We start from the raw sequence: 15,612 nt of genomic DNA on the forward strand, positions 1-15,612 counted from the left end.
TCTTTGTTATTGGTGCATAGACGTTATTTTTAAACTGGCTTCCATAAGTAATTTTACTAGGTAGGTCAACCACAAAAATTCAATTTTTTTTTTTTTGTTTAAATGAAAACAATTATCTGCTTATTGGCATCTGTCACCTTTTTTTTTATTACTGGGTTTTTTTTTTTTTTGCATTCAAAATCATTATTTTTTCCATTAGCATTGCATTTTTTTAGTTAGTTTAGTTAGTAAATTTATTATTTTGCCATGTACCAAGTAATTGACAAAATAGTATCTGGAAATTGTTCAAATCTTTGTTTGAACGTTTGTTTTTCTCAGTGCTTTTAAAAGTTTCATTTTAATTTTTTAATTTTGTCAATTACTGAGTTTGTGTGTGTGTGTGTGTGTGTGTGTGTGTGTGTGTGTGTGTGTGTGTGTGTGTGTGTGTGTGTGTGTGTGTGTTTAAAAACATATCCCCCCACCCCCATTAGCATTAGTTGTTTTTTCTTAAGTAAAAAATTGACTTTTTTAAAGTAAATTTGCCAATTAAATGGCAAAACAGGACCTGGAATTAGTTCAGTTCTTTTGTTTAAATGGCTATTTCTTGCAATACATCAACATTTTTACTCTCACTGCAATGTGTGAATTTAGAAATGTCGAAAAACAGCTTGCGGTAAGATAAAGCCTGCAATCAGTGAGAATACATCCAGCGGAAAGAAACAGTGATGCGATGGAGAGGAAGGAAATGGGGTTGTGTAGTATAAGGTGGTACGATGACAACAGCATGTGAGGAGGATCTGGGTGATGGCAGGAAGCCGTGGGCAATGAGACACAGAAACAGAGAAAGAGCCATGGTCGGTTCCCCTCATCAGGAAGTTGGCAGCCAGGATGGCTGTGTGTCCTTGCCCATCAGGCACCGCTCGGAGAAAGGGGGCCCTGCCAGTCAGTCTATCAATCACACCGCTCCAAAAAACCTGGCCAATCTGTGGCCCGTCTGCCACACTGGCTACATGCACAACAAAGCAGTCTGTCCACCCAACTCAGCGGTATGGGGTTGTAATTTGAGGCGAAGCGAAATCATGGAGCTTTCAGTGGAGGGAAGCAGGATTATGTTCTGAGAAATGCAAAGCGAGCGACACGCAAATACACGCCCAACACGCTGAAATACTTAAGAGGAATTGAGACGCAGAGAACTATATTTGCAAATCAAATGGGAGTCTTTAGAGACACTCGCTGGACGAGCGCCCATGCAGAACTGAACACACACACGCTCACATGCCAAGACTAGATTTGGGAACAGTGCTCCACTGAAGATTCAATCACACCCACAGTCACGTACACAAAATCTGCTCTTCTATTGTGAAAGAATAGTTGTTCCGCAGCCAATGCGTCATATGCTGCTCAGCTAAAAGTAGTGTTGCAAGACTTAAAACACATGAAGCTGACACTTGTTATTTTGTGCTTTTAGACTTGTATACTTGTGATTGTTAGACTTTTAGGCTGAACCAGAATAAAGAAACTCAAGGTCACAGCTCACTTCCTGTTACTCATGTGGCCTGATTTGTTTGCATTACTTGTTTATTGTTACCAAAGTTAGTTTTTCAGGAAATGGATTTGAACCTAGACTTCTTTTTTCAGCAACAGAGAAATGTTTATAGTATGTATGCATGTGCATGGCATTGTGGGTATTGACCCTCACCCACTAGATCTTAGCCTGTAAAAAAATGATTTTTCAAAGTTTGAAGTTGTGCGTTTTTCTACTTCAAAATCTCATGTTTAATTTAGTGTTATTTGCTGTTTCTTTTTAATTGACTTGCAATTTCAGATTTTTTTTTTTCAGTGTACCTAAATATAGAGGTTATTGAGAATATTTTTCTTAATATTTTTATTTTATTTGAATAATTTAAGAGGTTAAAAGTTTTTTTTATAAATATAAAATTAATTGTATTATTTAAATTATTTACTAATTATTTACTAAATATTTTAAATGTAAAAGTTATTTTAAAAATATTAAATAAATGTATACATTTAATAATACAAATAAATGTTCATTCATATAAATATTTAAATATTTTTGACACCCCTGTTTTGTGTACATATTTTCCCAGCATAGGATCATCGTGTGTGTGTGTGTGTGTGTGTTCATATCCTGTGTTTTGCATTTGTGTATTTACTTTGCCCTAGTGTGGCATATATTGTGTGTGTTTCTGCTTGTAGATATGGCCATTTTCCTACCACTGGGGCACTTTGTCTAGGTTGACACTGGGATTAGCATAGGACGGTCCACCTGGAATACTTGTGTACAGAGGATACAGAGAGACCAGTTCAGGACAGAAACACAATACCAGGCAGGAAATGAACAGCGTCTACTGATAACTGCAGTCGGCTTCTACCTGTCCCTCCATCAGCAGCCATCCGCCCTCTGCCTTCGCATTGTGATGCAAATCAAGTCCCTGGCTGGAGAGCTGATAAGGAGGCCTCTCATTTCAGAGCGCTTTGTTTCCCAAACAGAGGATAGCTTAGCGGAGGGGATGCAGAGAGGGCCTCCGGGCTGACACAAGAACCCATCCCATTGTGCACCCCAGGAGAAGTGTTGACTGAAATTTGGGAAGAGGTGTTAGAGGGAGGGAAAGCGACCGGGGTTTTTACGGCAGGAACCGTCTCGGGTTGTTGAGAGATCCTGATGGATTTTTTGTCCCCCTCCCATTCTTTTTACTCTCAGCTACTCAGACGGTGTCAATCAGTAGCCGTTTCTTCACGCCACATGTAGTTTGCGGTTCTTTTCAGGTGCTTGTCATTACCAGCATATTGCCAGTATTGCTATATAAACAAATGAGTTCATGCTAGGTTCAGGGGAGAGCATTGATCCTGCTGTGCAACATTTACTTCAAAGCATATACTTAGTATTCAAAACACGTATGTGTTGTGATAGCATACATGTTTGGGGTTTATACAGGAATTATAACTTTTGCGTTTTGATAGCCTTTTTGCGTTGTGGTTCTTCACTTATTTTCATATTAAAGCGCTAGTTAGTGTTCTCAAAAAATCGCTAACTAAACTAGATCTTATTCGGATAACATTCCTCTAGTGTACTTCAAAACAGAGTGGTAAAAAGTAACCAACTTGACATTGCACATTAGTTGGGAAACAAATGTCATGCACATTGCTTGTTCAAATGCAATTAGCTTTTTTATACATCATATACTCAGAAAGCTTGTGTATTTCTCATTCTCACTTGAAGAATAAGTGATTTTATTGTAACCATGGCCATGAACAGAAGGCCCTACTGTATGTGAGCTCGACCTTAAATGGGACTATTCGCCTCTCCTCGTTCACCCCCTCCACCCTCCACCCTCGTCCCTTTTTCTGTTTTCTATCAAATTCCTCTTTTTATGCCCCCTTTTCTTCTTTTGAAGTCTCCAAACTCTTGTAAAAAGCCAAGCTGGTGGTTTTTGCTGAACCCTGCGGTGGGACGGAGAGGGAGGGGTTGTAGGTTAAGTTTAGGCTTTCCATTGAAGGTAGCTGAAGAAGGTGGGGCAATAAAAGTTAGGAGTTTAGAGCCTCCCTGTTTTTTTATTTTATTTTTATGATTGGGCCTTTTTTTTACTAGCTCAGGCTACAGCTGGTGGTGTGAATGGCTGCCCGAGGTGTCTGAGTCTTAATAAAGACCCCGCCAGCCGGGCTGGGGCCTCCAGTCCAGCCATGAGACTACCTTTATAGGCCTAGCTTACGAGCAGGGGCCTCTATTAAAACCTAGCAGGACTGCACTGAGGAATTTAGGGCCGGGAAACGAGAAATATAGGGTTTGTGTGTCAAAAGATGGCAAGGGTGAGGGCTGGGGGTTTGAATTTGGACTGACCAAGGGTAAAAGTTGACTAAAAGAAATGCTTTGGCATGTGAAAATGTAAAAAAAGAAAGAAAAGTCAAGTCACCTTTATTTATACAATACAGATTGTTAAAAAAGCAGCTTCACAGTAATAAATAGGAAAATAACAGAATCAACGATGCATCAAATATGAGACAAAATTAAAATTCTGCAAAATTAAAGTTCGTTCTTGTTGTAAAAAATGTCTTTTAGGGTTTGATCTGGTGTGATACCTCAAAGTTATGACTTGCAGTACGGTTTGATGTCAAAATTAGTGAGACATGAGACACTCGTCCCATGTCAGTCGGCCATCCCACATGCACGACCCCAAGCGCAGGGTGGAGTTTTGCCCCCAGGCTATGTGACAGAGATGAGCTACCTGTCTTATCGGCTCCGCTTATCTGTCTGCTAGTGTTAAACTGTGTTTTCTTTTCTTTCCAGTGTCAATCACCACAGCCTAATCCCCTAAAATCCTGACCCCCTAAGGACGGGGTGGGCTGGGGGGTGGAGCTTGAGGGAGATGAAATCTACAATCTACATGACTTTTACCTAGTTGGCAGATGCTTCTCAAACAATAACAGATTTAAAAAGCAGCGATGGGTAGCGTATTGTGTGTTTCTGCTCGGGGGCATCATGAAAAAGGTTTAGCGAGGAATCATGATGGTTTTCAAAGCACTCATGGGTCTTTGAAATCGGATACGGTTTAAAAGGTTCATGGGAGAATCTTTTCTTCTCTCCATGTGGCGTTTAATATCTCCCTCTCATTAAATCCTCCTGTGTTGTGTAAATAGTGTGAAGTGATGTGATTAGGTGAAGCGTCTGATGTTTTCTTTTCTCTCCTGTTGGTCTTTCTTCAGCGGTGGAGACCCAGAGCACCAGTTCGGAGGAGATGGTGCCCAGCTCCCCTTCTCCACCACCTCCGCCTCGTGTTTACAAGCCCTGCTTCGTCTGCCAGGACAAGTCTTCTGGGTACCACTATGGTGTCAGTTCTTGCGAGGGTTGCAAGGTAAACAGCAGAACTCCCATCGCCCGTGGCCTGGCGAATCTTGTTTTTCATGAGTCTGTTAGACACTTTGCCTTGATGTTTGGCAAAAGTGTGAAAAATACAGAGAAGCATGGAGGTTTAGCTCTCGCACATTAAAAATACTTGAATGGCAAAAAGTATTTTCGCATCTGTCAAAAGCAAGAAACTAAGACTGATTGAGGAACTTGTAGTGCAAGGAGCAAAAATGTTTATGAAAACATACAAAATGTCACAAGAAAAGGAAACAGTTGTGCAATATCAGCATAATGTGAACTGTAATGTGATGTAATGTGAACAGTATATTAAAGCAATGAGAGGCAATGCAATAGAGTAATTTTACTATGTTTAAATGATACAATATGTGGTAAAATACAGCTATGGTAAAGGCTTATTTCATTTAAATGCAATAAAATAATGTCTTCAAAAAAGTTTCTCAAGACCTAAGCTGAAAAATTGTGATCTTCATGGCACAAAAACGCAAAGAAAACCCACCTAGCGCATATTTACATACAAAACCAATTTAACGGAAGCAATGACATATTCTTTATGAACAAGCCTAGTTAGTTTCATTAACCCAAATGTAATGTGTTTGCAGCAAGTAATGATACAATTTGGCATAATATCAATATTATATTTATTCAGTTAAAGGGATAGTTCACCCAAAAAATGAAAATGATCCCATGATTTACTCACCCTCAAGCCATCCTAGGTGTATATGATCTTCTTTCAGCCGAACACAATCAGAGTTATATTAAAAAATATCTTGCCTCTTCTAAGCTTTATAATGGGAGTGAATGGGGCTCAAGATTTTGAAGCATCCATCCATCATAAAAGTAATCCATCCGGCTCCAGGGGGTTAATAAAGGCCTTCTGAAGTGAAGTGATTGGTTTTTGTAAGAAAATATCCATATTTAAAACTTTTCTAAACTATAATTACTGGCTTCTGGTAACTGCTGTACGCAAGTCTACTTCTTACAGAAGAGTGACCTTTGACCTGATGTATGACGTAGGATGTAGGAGTAGCATAAGCTAAGGTGAGAGTAGACGCCTCTTGCGATTCATACAAATAGGGCTGGGCAACAAACTCAAGCTCCTCTTCTGCTATATCGAAATCCTTTGACATTTCTCTTTAAAAATTCTCGTTTTAGATTTCTAATTTGTGACAGCTGTTTTATTTTGCTCTATCTTCTGCATTTCTGTGTTCATCAGTACATCATGCATCAGGTCAGAGGTCACTCTTCCATACTAGAACTAAACTCACGTACGGCCATAGCCGGAAGCCAGTTATTATAGTTTATAAAGTTTTAAATATAGATATTTCTTACAAAAACCCATGGTTTCGCTTCAGAAGGCCTTTATTAACCCCCTGGAGGCGTATGTACTTTTTTTGGCTTCAAACAATCTCAAGTCCCATTCGCTACCATTATAAAGCTTAGAAGAGCCAGGATATTCTTTAATATAACTCTGGTTGTTCATCTGAAAGAAGATAGCCATATATACACCTAGGATGGCTTGATGGTGAGTAAATCATGGGATCGTTTTTGGGCGAATTAACCCTTTAACGTGTGGTCACAGGTATAAGGGCCGTTTTATCACTTTGAACATGACTTGTCAGGTTTTTGACCATTTATATAACAAAACGTTCCGGATCAGCAACTTTGAACAATATACCGACAGCTTGTGTAAGATAGGAGGGGGAAGGTGGCGGACATACTCTTCAGCTGACCCACTAACTCTATCTCTCTCTTGGATGTCTGTTGTAGGGTTTCTTCCGTCGCAGTATTCAGAAGAACATGGTGTACACCTGCCACCGTGACAAGAACTGCCAGATAAACAAGGTCACACGCAACCGTTGCCAGTACTGTCGGCTGCAGAAGTGCTTCGAGGTTGGCATGTCCAAGGAAGGTGAGGGTTCAGGCCTCTGCCAGGCACGTGAGCTTATTGGTTTTCGGCCAAGACCCACATACACAAACACAAATATAGAGATGGGAAATGAGACAGACGGGGACACGCTGATATAGGCTAGAAGCTGTGAAACAGACATACAACCCAGAGACACACAGACAAATTTAGAGTCGTGAGACTTGAGACCGGGAACACGGTCATAAACACACTGTAGACGACTGTAAACTGCCAGTCGAGACACTTGAAGACACAGAAGACAAATAAAAGCTCAAACACAAACAAATACAGCTGGTTATCATAGAGGTTAGAGCTCAATATGAATGTTCACAAATGGGTTTCGTGTCTGCAGTTTCACCCACATCAATCCATCAGTGGTAGGTGTGATTTCTTTGGTAGCCTTTCCTCTAGTCACTTTATTACTTGGCACTAACAGATTTGTGTTGTAACAAAGACAATAGTCCGAGGTTGAAAGACCGAGTCTGGGGCATGTGTTTGTTCATTTGCCAGGGTCATGGCGATGATGTCACGGGGAGAGTGGCACATTGGCCCTCTATGTGTCCACTGGGACATGTATGTGTGCGTTTATATGTATGGGATGTGTGTAGGGGCCGGGATCACATTGTGCTTTTGCTATTACTGGATATCCTGAGAGGAAGGAAAGAATGGGAGGGGGGAGGGGGCGAGAGAAAGAGGGGAGGGGGTTTTGGGTTGGCAGGGCTGCTCTCCCTTGGGTCAAACTCACCAAAACACCCACGGTGTCCGATCTGAGGTCAGTTATGTTTAGGATTCGGCATCCTAATCAGGAGAGATGCGATAACACAAGTGATAAATGCGAAGTTAAACTGAGTTTGTTCTAACAGGTGACAATCGACAAGATGAATCTTACAAAACCTTTCCAGAACGTCACCTCAATATCAATAGAAAAAAAGAAATTATATTTAAACCTATACAATGAAACTGTATTTTTGGTAAATATATAAGCCTATTTTTAGTGGCATTTTTATGACAATAAAGCACATTTCCATTGCAATTATGTATTTTATATGTTTACTTTATTTACAGTCGTGGTCATTGGTATCCTTGGCAAATATGATCAAAGAAGGCTGTGAAAATAAATCTGCGTTGTTTATCTTTTTGATCTTTCATTCAAAAATGTCACAAAAATCAAACCTTTCATTAAAGTAAAAAAAAAAAATAATTAAAGTGGGGGAAAATCACATTATGAAATAAATATTTTTCTTTAATACACAATGGCCACAATTATTGGTACCCCTAAAAAAATTCTTATGAGTAAATTATCTCTGAAATATATTCCCATTCATATTTACGATTTTTTTTTTGCACACCAGGGTGACTAGGAACATGAAATTGTCCAGCAATGGATAATTTCATGGTTTTGACTTCCTGTTTCACAGGGATATAAATGAGGAAACACAAAGGCCAAATTCCCTTAACCATCCATCACTATGAGTAAAACCACAGAATGTAGTTCTGATGTGAAACAAAAGATTGCTGAGCTTCACAAAGTAGAAAGACTCTAAGAAAATAGCTAAAACATTGAAAATTTCCACCATCAGGGCAACTATTAAAAAGTTCCAATCAACAGGAAACATTATGAAACTGCCTGGAAGGGACTTGTGTCTATATTGTCTTAATGCATGGCGAGGAGGATAGTTAGAGTGGCCAAAGACTCTCCAAGGATCACAGCTGGAGAATTGTAGAAATTAGTTAAGACTCAGGATCAGAAAGCCTCAAAAAAAAAAAAAAAAAAAAAACAGCACCATCACCAAATTTTGTTTGGGAGGGTTTCAAGAAAAATCCTCTGCTCTCATCCAAAAACAAACTCCAGCATATTCAGTTGTCAGACACTACTGGAACTTCAAACAGATGAAAAAAAGCTTTTTGGCAGCAAACCTACAAGATGGGTTTAATTGCACAAAGGGATAAAAAGTCCCCCATGCCCACGGTTAAATATAATTCTGGTTCATTAATATTGTGGGACAATTTTTTTTTTTTGCTGGAGGTCCTGGACATCTTGTTCAGATACATAATATCATGGATTCTATCAAATACCACCAGATAAAAAATCAAAACCTGACTCTGCTAGAAATCTTATAATGGGCAGTGGTTAGATCTTCCATCAGGACAGTGATCCAATACAAACATCAAAATCAACACAAAAATGGGTTACTGAGCACAAAATGAAGCTTCTGCCATGGTCGTCCCCATCCCCTGACCTGAAAACTATAGAAAATGAGTGTGGTGAATTGAAGAGGAGAGGCGCCAACATGTACCTGGGAATTTGAAGGGTCTGGAGAGATTCTGTATAGAGGAATGGTGTCTGATCTCTTGTCAGGTGTTCTCCAAACCCGTCAGGCATTATAGGAGAATCAGAGCTGTTATCTTGGCAAATAAAAGTTTAAAAGGATTAACAATGCTGATTTATTTTCACAGGCTTCTTTGTTAATATTTACCAAGGGTACCAATAATTCTGACCATGACTGTATGTCATGGTGGTATTTGTTTTATTTGTTTAATTTATGATGTAAAAAAGTCATAAAACTTAAAAATGAGAGGCATAATAGAATATAGAATAAAAAAAATTAATATGCTTTTATTTTATTTTTTGTGGTGAAATGTGACTTGTGGTGAAATGTTTCGTTAGTCATTTTTTGGTTGGCAAAAAAAAAAAAAAATCCTGTTCCTTATTATTGTATATTAAGCAATTTGTTGCATTGTGCCTGGTTAGACATTCTAAGGAATTAAACCTGAAATCATCTGATGTTTTCTGGCACATCACTTTGTAAAGTTTCCCTAGTTTGCACATCCAAGTACTAAGATCATAGTTTGGCAGTTTGTGAGTGAACCTGACTCACTGTAGAAATATTAAGCGGCCTCTCTTTGTGACTTTCAGCTGTGCGCAATGATCGAAATAAGAAGAAGAAGGACGTGAAGGATGAGGTCGTTCCACCAGAGAGCTACGAGCTGAGTGGGGAACTGGAGGAGCTGGTCAACAAAGTGAGCAAAGCACATCAAGAGACCTTCCCTTCACTCTGCCAGCTGGGAAAATACACCACAGTGAGTGTTTTCTGAAAATGAGCGAATCTGTCAGCAATGGAATGTGGAATTTATTTATAGTGGTGTAAACTGACCATGTCAGATGAAGCGTGATAAACATGTTCCATTATTGAAAACATAATTTAAAGGAACAGTGCACCTAAAAGATAAATATTGTCATTTACTCAACCTTATGTTGTTCCAAACTTTTTCTGTGAAATTCTTTCTGAAGGATTTCACAGAAAAATGAAAGTAAATGAGTACTTGGGCCATCAAGCTCCAAAATGACAAAAAAAGAACCATAAAAGTAGTCCATATAACGCATGTCTTGAATTCCAAGTATTCTAAAGTTCTAAAGTGTGAGGAACAGATGGAAATTAACTTTTTTTTTGTACATTCTGCAAAATGTCTCCTCGTGTTGCATTGAATAAAGAGTCATAAAGGTTTGGAATGACATGAGGACGAGTATATGATTCATTTTTGATTAAAGTTGGCATGAAATGGAAGTTGAGATAGTCTTTTCTTCCTTATTGTGACATATATTTGAGTGTAATGGTTTCCTGAACAAGAAAAAATGTAGGGTGGCACTTGAATTGTTAGATTATTGTGGTTTGCTATTGCCGTGATGTTGTGTGAGTGACAGTTTGTTCCGCCCTCGCGGCAGTAAACACATCATCAAATAAGAGAAGAAATGTCGCTGCAAGAGGGAGGGGCAGTTATTTTGGTTAAAGATTACAAGGGCATATGAGTAAAAAAAAATTATGATGTACTGCGTGCGGTATTCTATTAAAAATAAGAATTTTGATTTCATGGTGACTTCAAAACAGATATTCATGCATAAATACATTTACCTCCTCTCTTTTTCTCTTCATCAGAACTCAAGCTCAGACCACCGGGTTCAGTTGGACTTGGGCCTATGGGACAAATTCAGTGAGCTTTCAACCAAGTGCATCATTAAAATTGTGGAATTTGCCAAACGCCTTCCGGGCTTCACCACCCTCACCATCGCAGATCAGATCACCCTCCTTAAATCAGCTTGCTTGGACATTCTAGTATGTGTTCCCTCCTTTAAGAAACTCACCGTGATGCAGATCTACTGTATCACATTTGCATAATTCTTTACCTCATATATGTCTGTCTCTTGTAGATGCTGCGAATCTGTACACGATACACACCGGAGCAGGACACCATGACCTTTTCAGATGGACTGACCCTTAACCGGACTCAGATGCATAATGCTGGCTTCGGCCCGCTCACTGACCTGGTGTTTGCCTTTGCTGGTCAGCTTCTGCCCCTTGAGATGGATGACACTGAGACTGGCCTCCTCAGCGCCATCTGCCTAATTTGTGGAGGTATTACACAATGCAATTTGGCTGCAGCACTGATGCCATCTAGTTGAAGCAACAGGAAAAGTGTTCACATTATAACATACATTTAGCTAGTATTCAGAATTGGTTTTAACCACCCAAAAAATTGGAGGAACTTCTATACTGATATTAATCTCTTTCTCTGTAGACCGAATGGATCTTGAGGAGCCTGAGCGTGTAGATCGTCTGCAGGAGCCCCTGTTGGAGGCTCTGAAGATCTATGCACGCCGCCGCCGACCCAATAAACCCTACATGTTCCCTCGGATGTTGATGAAGATCACCGATCTACGTGGCATCAGCACCAAGGGTCAGTTTACTAGCCAAAAAAATAGATGGAAAACTCCATAGCTTTACTATTCTGGTTGATTTGCAAGATTTAAATCTTAATGAAAATCAAAGGCTTCTAAATTAAATAGTGAACTTACGGCCTATTCATACCAAGAGCAACAATATCGGCAGTGGTTTTGCACCCCAATGGTATTCACACAGAGGGCAAGGCAAATTTGTATGAGTCTCTGAGAAAAGTTTGCATACTTAAAAGCAAAATGCACTTTGTTAGACTCATTCACATGCTTCAATGCAAAATGCAGCCCATCAGACAATACAAGATTTGACTTGCTTAAATGCAAAACTCATTTGACAATAGAGATGATGGATTACTCATGGTTGAATGGCAAATACACTGCTAAAAGTAACAGATTGTCACTCGCATGGAATGGAACAATGGAAGTAAAATAGTATCCATACAAAATATATATGTACATAGTTGGTTAGTTTTTTGTCTTAAAGTCTTTTATGGCAAAGACTATAGAATAACACAAGACACGTCACTCATATTGTTTTGAATGGGAGAAAGTGCAATGCGCAATGTGGTTGAATAAGTCCCGCCTTCTAAATAATAGCCAATCGCTGATTGGTAAAGTCATCCTGTCACTGCAGCGGCCATTAGAAGCTCCGGTTCCTATAGAAACAGTCAGACACACCCTTCATATAAAGAAGCGAACTTGGGACTGCACATTAGCTTGATTCAGCCTGAAAAATATTTTTTTTTTCATGATTTGTGCGTTTAGAAACCAAATTTATGAGACAGTTGTTGTCAGATTTCATTGGTGATTTCAAATTTAATCGAAAGCTTGGCAAACAGCTTTGGAGAATTTGATGCTTCCCCATTCAAAGAGATAGGAGCTGCACTTGAATGCCCGAGAGGCGTTTCAAAGATGGCCGCCGAGTGAAATGACTTGTCTTAAAGGGACTTTGTTTATAGTCACCAAAAAAATACAGTAAAAACAGTAATATTGTGAAATATTTTTATAATTTCAAATAACTGTTTGTTATCTGAATATATTTTAAAATGTAATTTATTCCTGTGAAAGCAAAGCTGAAATTTCAGCAGCCATTACTCCAGTCTTCAGTCACATGATCCTTCAGAAATTATTCTAATATGCTGATTTGGCGCTCAAGAAACATTTCTTATTATTATCAGTGTTGAAAATAGTTGTGCTGCTTAATATTTTGTGAGAACCTGAATATGAACAGCATTTATTTGAAATAGAAATCTTTTGTAGGATTATAAATGGCTTTACTGTCACGTTTTATCAATTTAATGCATCCTTGCTGAATAAATGTATTAATTTCTTTTGAAGTGACCCATATGTCAATATCATAGCGCAAACAATAAAAATCAACTTACACTGTGGGGAAAAATGTTGTTTTTGCGCATTTTTGCACCTTAAAGGGTCAAAAAAATGTTATGAAAATCAGTTTGAATAGGCTTTCACTCTCTGCTTTATGCACTTGTTACCTTATTTCTTATTATTATGTAGATGAAACCATCCTGACCTGAACTGTTTGTGTACAACAGGAGCAGAAAGGGCCATAACTCTGAAGATGGAGATCCCAGGCCCCATGCCTCCTCTCATCCGAGAGATGCTGGAAAATCCAGAGGCCTTCGAGGATCAGACTGAGTCCACAGAGAAGAAGCCGGAGCCCGAACAACCCGCTCCTCCACCCGCCCTGCTCACTATGAAGAAAGAGCAGGAGGACGAGGACGACAGCTGGGCCACAGAGAACGGCAGCGAGCCTTCACCGGAGGAGGAGGACGACGATGATGACGACGGGGAGGAGGAGAGGGGTACAGACAGTGACGGAGAGGCCTGGGCTGGCCAGGAACCCAATGTGGATGTGTCCAGGAAGAGCCATGGAGGGAGAGCTCAATGAGGAAGCTTTCTTCTTCCAGGGCAAACGCAGAGCCTTACCTGTACAGAAACTCATAACTCAGGCCACTCGGTCAACGATGAGAGACATCAGTGAGTCGATTTGAGAAAACTCACATAAAAAACCTCTTCTCAGGACCTCTCCCACAGAACGAGAGGGAAGGCGAAAGACAAAACAACTGGCTTTTCAGACTAAATAACTGCCGCTTTTATAAAACGTGTTTGTTCGCTTTGAAAAGGAGAAGCCAAATGGACTTATACCATTAACAGCTGACTTTCAACGGGTTCAAAACAAGTTCTTTCAAAAGAAAATACAGGATGAAAACTGAAAATGCTCATCCTTTTTCTGTTGTTGTTGTTGTTGTTGATGCTTTCGAATATCATTTTGACTTTTTCAGCCTTGAGATAGTTTGTTCTCTTTACATTTTATGAATAAGCCCATACATATCTATATATACCTTCATATATTTTTTTTTTTTGTCCTGTATTCTATTTTCTTAGTTATGTTTTGTTTGGATAGCTTTCCTGGGCAGACTTACAGAAAGATAATCGGATTGCTATAACTGGCAGACCTCTGCTGAGTCTTTATCCAGCTGCTTGGTTGGGTTCTTGGGCACTTTGGCTCAGCATTAGATGTCATTGATAATCAGTTCAGTGGCTGGGTATCTCCCGTCGAATGATCCGTGTTTTTAGGGGAATGCCATTACGTATCGGCTTTCATTGCGTCATATGATTCGCTGCCAATTGAATGGTGTGTCTGTGCCAAAGTTTGCAGCTTGTAGGGTTCAGCTCCTGTCAGGGAGCCCATTTCCAAACCGAAACACCCACATGTCCATTACATTCATGTCTCTGCATCATGCACATGATGTCATACTGGACCGGTTTCACTCAATGCTGCACGTGTCATCACGGGATTTGACCTCATCTGCCTAGACAATAATTCAGGATAACTACACAAATGCATCTGGATGATTTTCTGAAACTCATGTATCATGATGAAATGCAGGAATGCATACCTGTACTAACACACACACACACACAAACACACACACACACACACTTGAAAAGCATGCTTGTTATACTACATATATTCAGAACTCTTGCTATAAAAAAGAAAGAACATGAAATTCAGACTCAGGGCATCTCTGTAAGGACCAAACGCTTGCTGTCTGGCGACAGCCTTGAAACAGGCAATATTTATGTGTTAGGTTATAGAAATCACCATGAACTGAAATAATTCTGTGTATTTTACACAGTCATTGGAGAACTTTCATCTTCATCTTAGAAATAGATTTGGTGGGTTTTTCTTTTTCTAATTTTATCTAATATTTTAGTCCATTTTATTGCCAAAAACACACAGTATGCAATTTGGTGGTCGTGTGCCACTGAACATTAAAAGGTATCAGTCTCAGTCAAGCAATACGACTATGACCAGAACTCAGCTGTGTGTGTTTGTGTGTGTGTGTGTGCGCGTGTGTGTTTGTGTGTTGAATGTGAGGATGGCTGCACTCAATAAGCTGTAGTGTAGTACATTGTTAAATGAATGTCATCACGCTGGTGCTGTCAGAGAATGTGTGAGCTGTCATACTGACCTCTTCTCCTTCAGAGTTGCGCCACAGCCACACGTATAGCAAGCGGAATGTTGAGATTAACTCTTCGTCATATTTTTCGTTCTCTCAACCTTGGCTAATGTATTGTCAGTCCTTTGTTCGTGTTCAACAAATTGTTATATAAAAAGCCATATAAACAATAAGAGGCACAATAAACTTTTTTTTGAGAAACTCTCTCTCCCTCTCCTTGTCATTCATTTCCAGTACTTTATATAATTTAGTATATACTGGAGTAATAGTTCAGCAAAAAATTAAAATTCTGTCATCATTTACTGACTTTCATGTTGAAAACATGGGCTTTCACTACCATTGACCTATGTGAATGTCACAAAGATATTTGACTCCAAAATCAAAATGATAGGGCCTGCGATTCTCATTAATGTAATATATTTTTACATGTAATACAAAGATTTTAATTAGCTTCAATTTATGCCAATTGTATTACAAAATATTAACATGATGTATAATGAGCTACAATTTATTATTTGCGTGTCCATCCAATCATTGAAAAACCTTTTACTTAAATGTATATTTACTTATATCTAAATGTATATTTAAAATGTGTATTCACGAGAGTATGTAAATACACACC

General features: G+C 39.2%; 1 protein-coding gene across 2 annotated transcripts in view; it reads left to right on the forward strand.

Annotated features, from left to right (window-relative positions):
- The window catches only part of rarga (retinoic acid receptor gamma a), a 64,306-nt gene extending 48,754 nt beyond the window's left edge, over nt 1-15,552 (forward strand). Inside the window, exons 3-9 of one of the 2 annotated variants that reach the window (XM_067372037.1) lie at nt 4,702-4,850; nt 6,632-6,773; nt 9,688-9,851; nt 10,706-10,882; nt 10,978-11,182; nt 11,346-11,504; nt 13,059-15,552. In XM_067372037.1, the coding sequence (XP_067228138.1) occupies nt 4,702-4,850; nt 6,632-6,773; nt 9,688-9,851; nt 10,706-10,882; nt 10,978-11,182; nt 11,346-11,504; nt 13,059-13,414 (1,352 nt within the window). In that variant the 3' untranslated portion in view covers nt 13,415-15,552. The remainder of the gene's footprint in view (nt 1-4,701; nt 4,851-6,631; nt 6,774-9,687; nt 9,852-10,705; nt 10,883-10,977; nt 11,183-11,345; nt 11,505-13,058) is intronic. The other variant, XM_067372038.1, reaches the window with a different exon arrangement.
- The last annotated feature ends 60 nt before the right edge of the window (nt 15,553-15,612 follow it).

The sequence above is a fragment of the Chanodichthys erythropterus genome, chromosome 20, assembly GCF_024489055.1.
Source record: "Chanodichthys erythropterus isolate Z2021 chromosome 20, ASM2448905v1, whole genome shotgun sequence".
NCBI classification, from domain to species: domain Eukaryota; kingdom Metazoa; phylum Chordata; class Actinopteri; order Cypriniformes; family Xenocyprididae; genus Chanodichthys; species Chanodichthys erythropterus.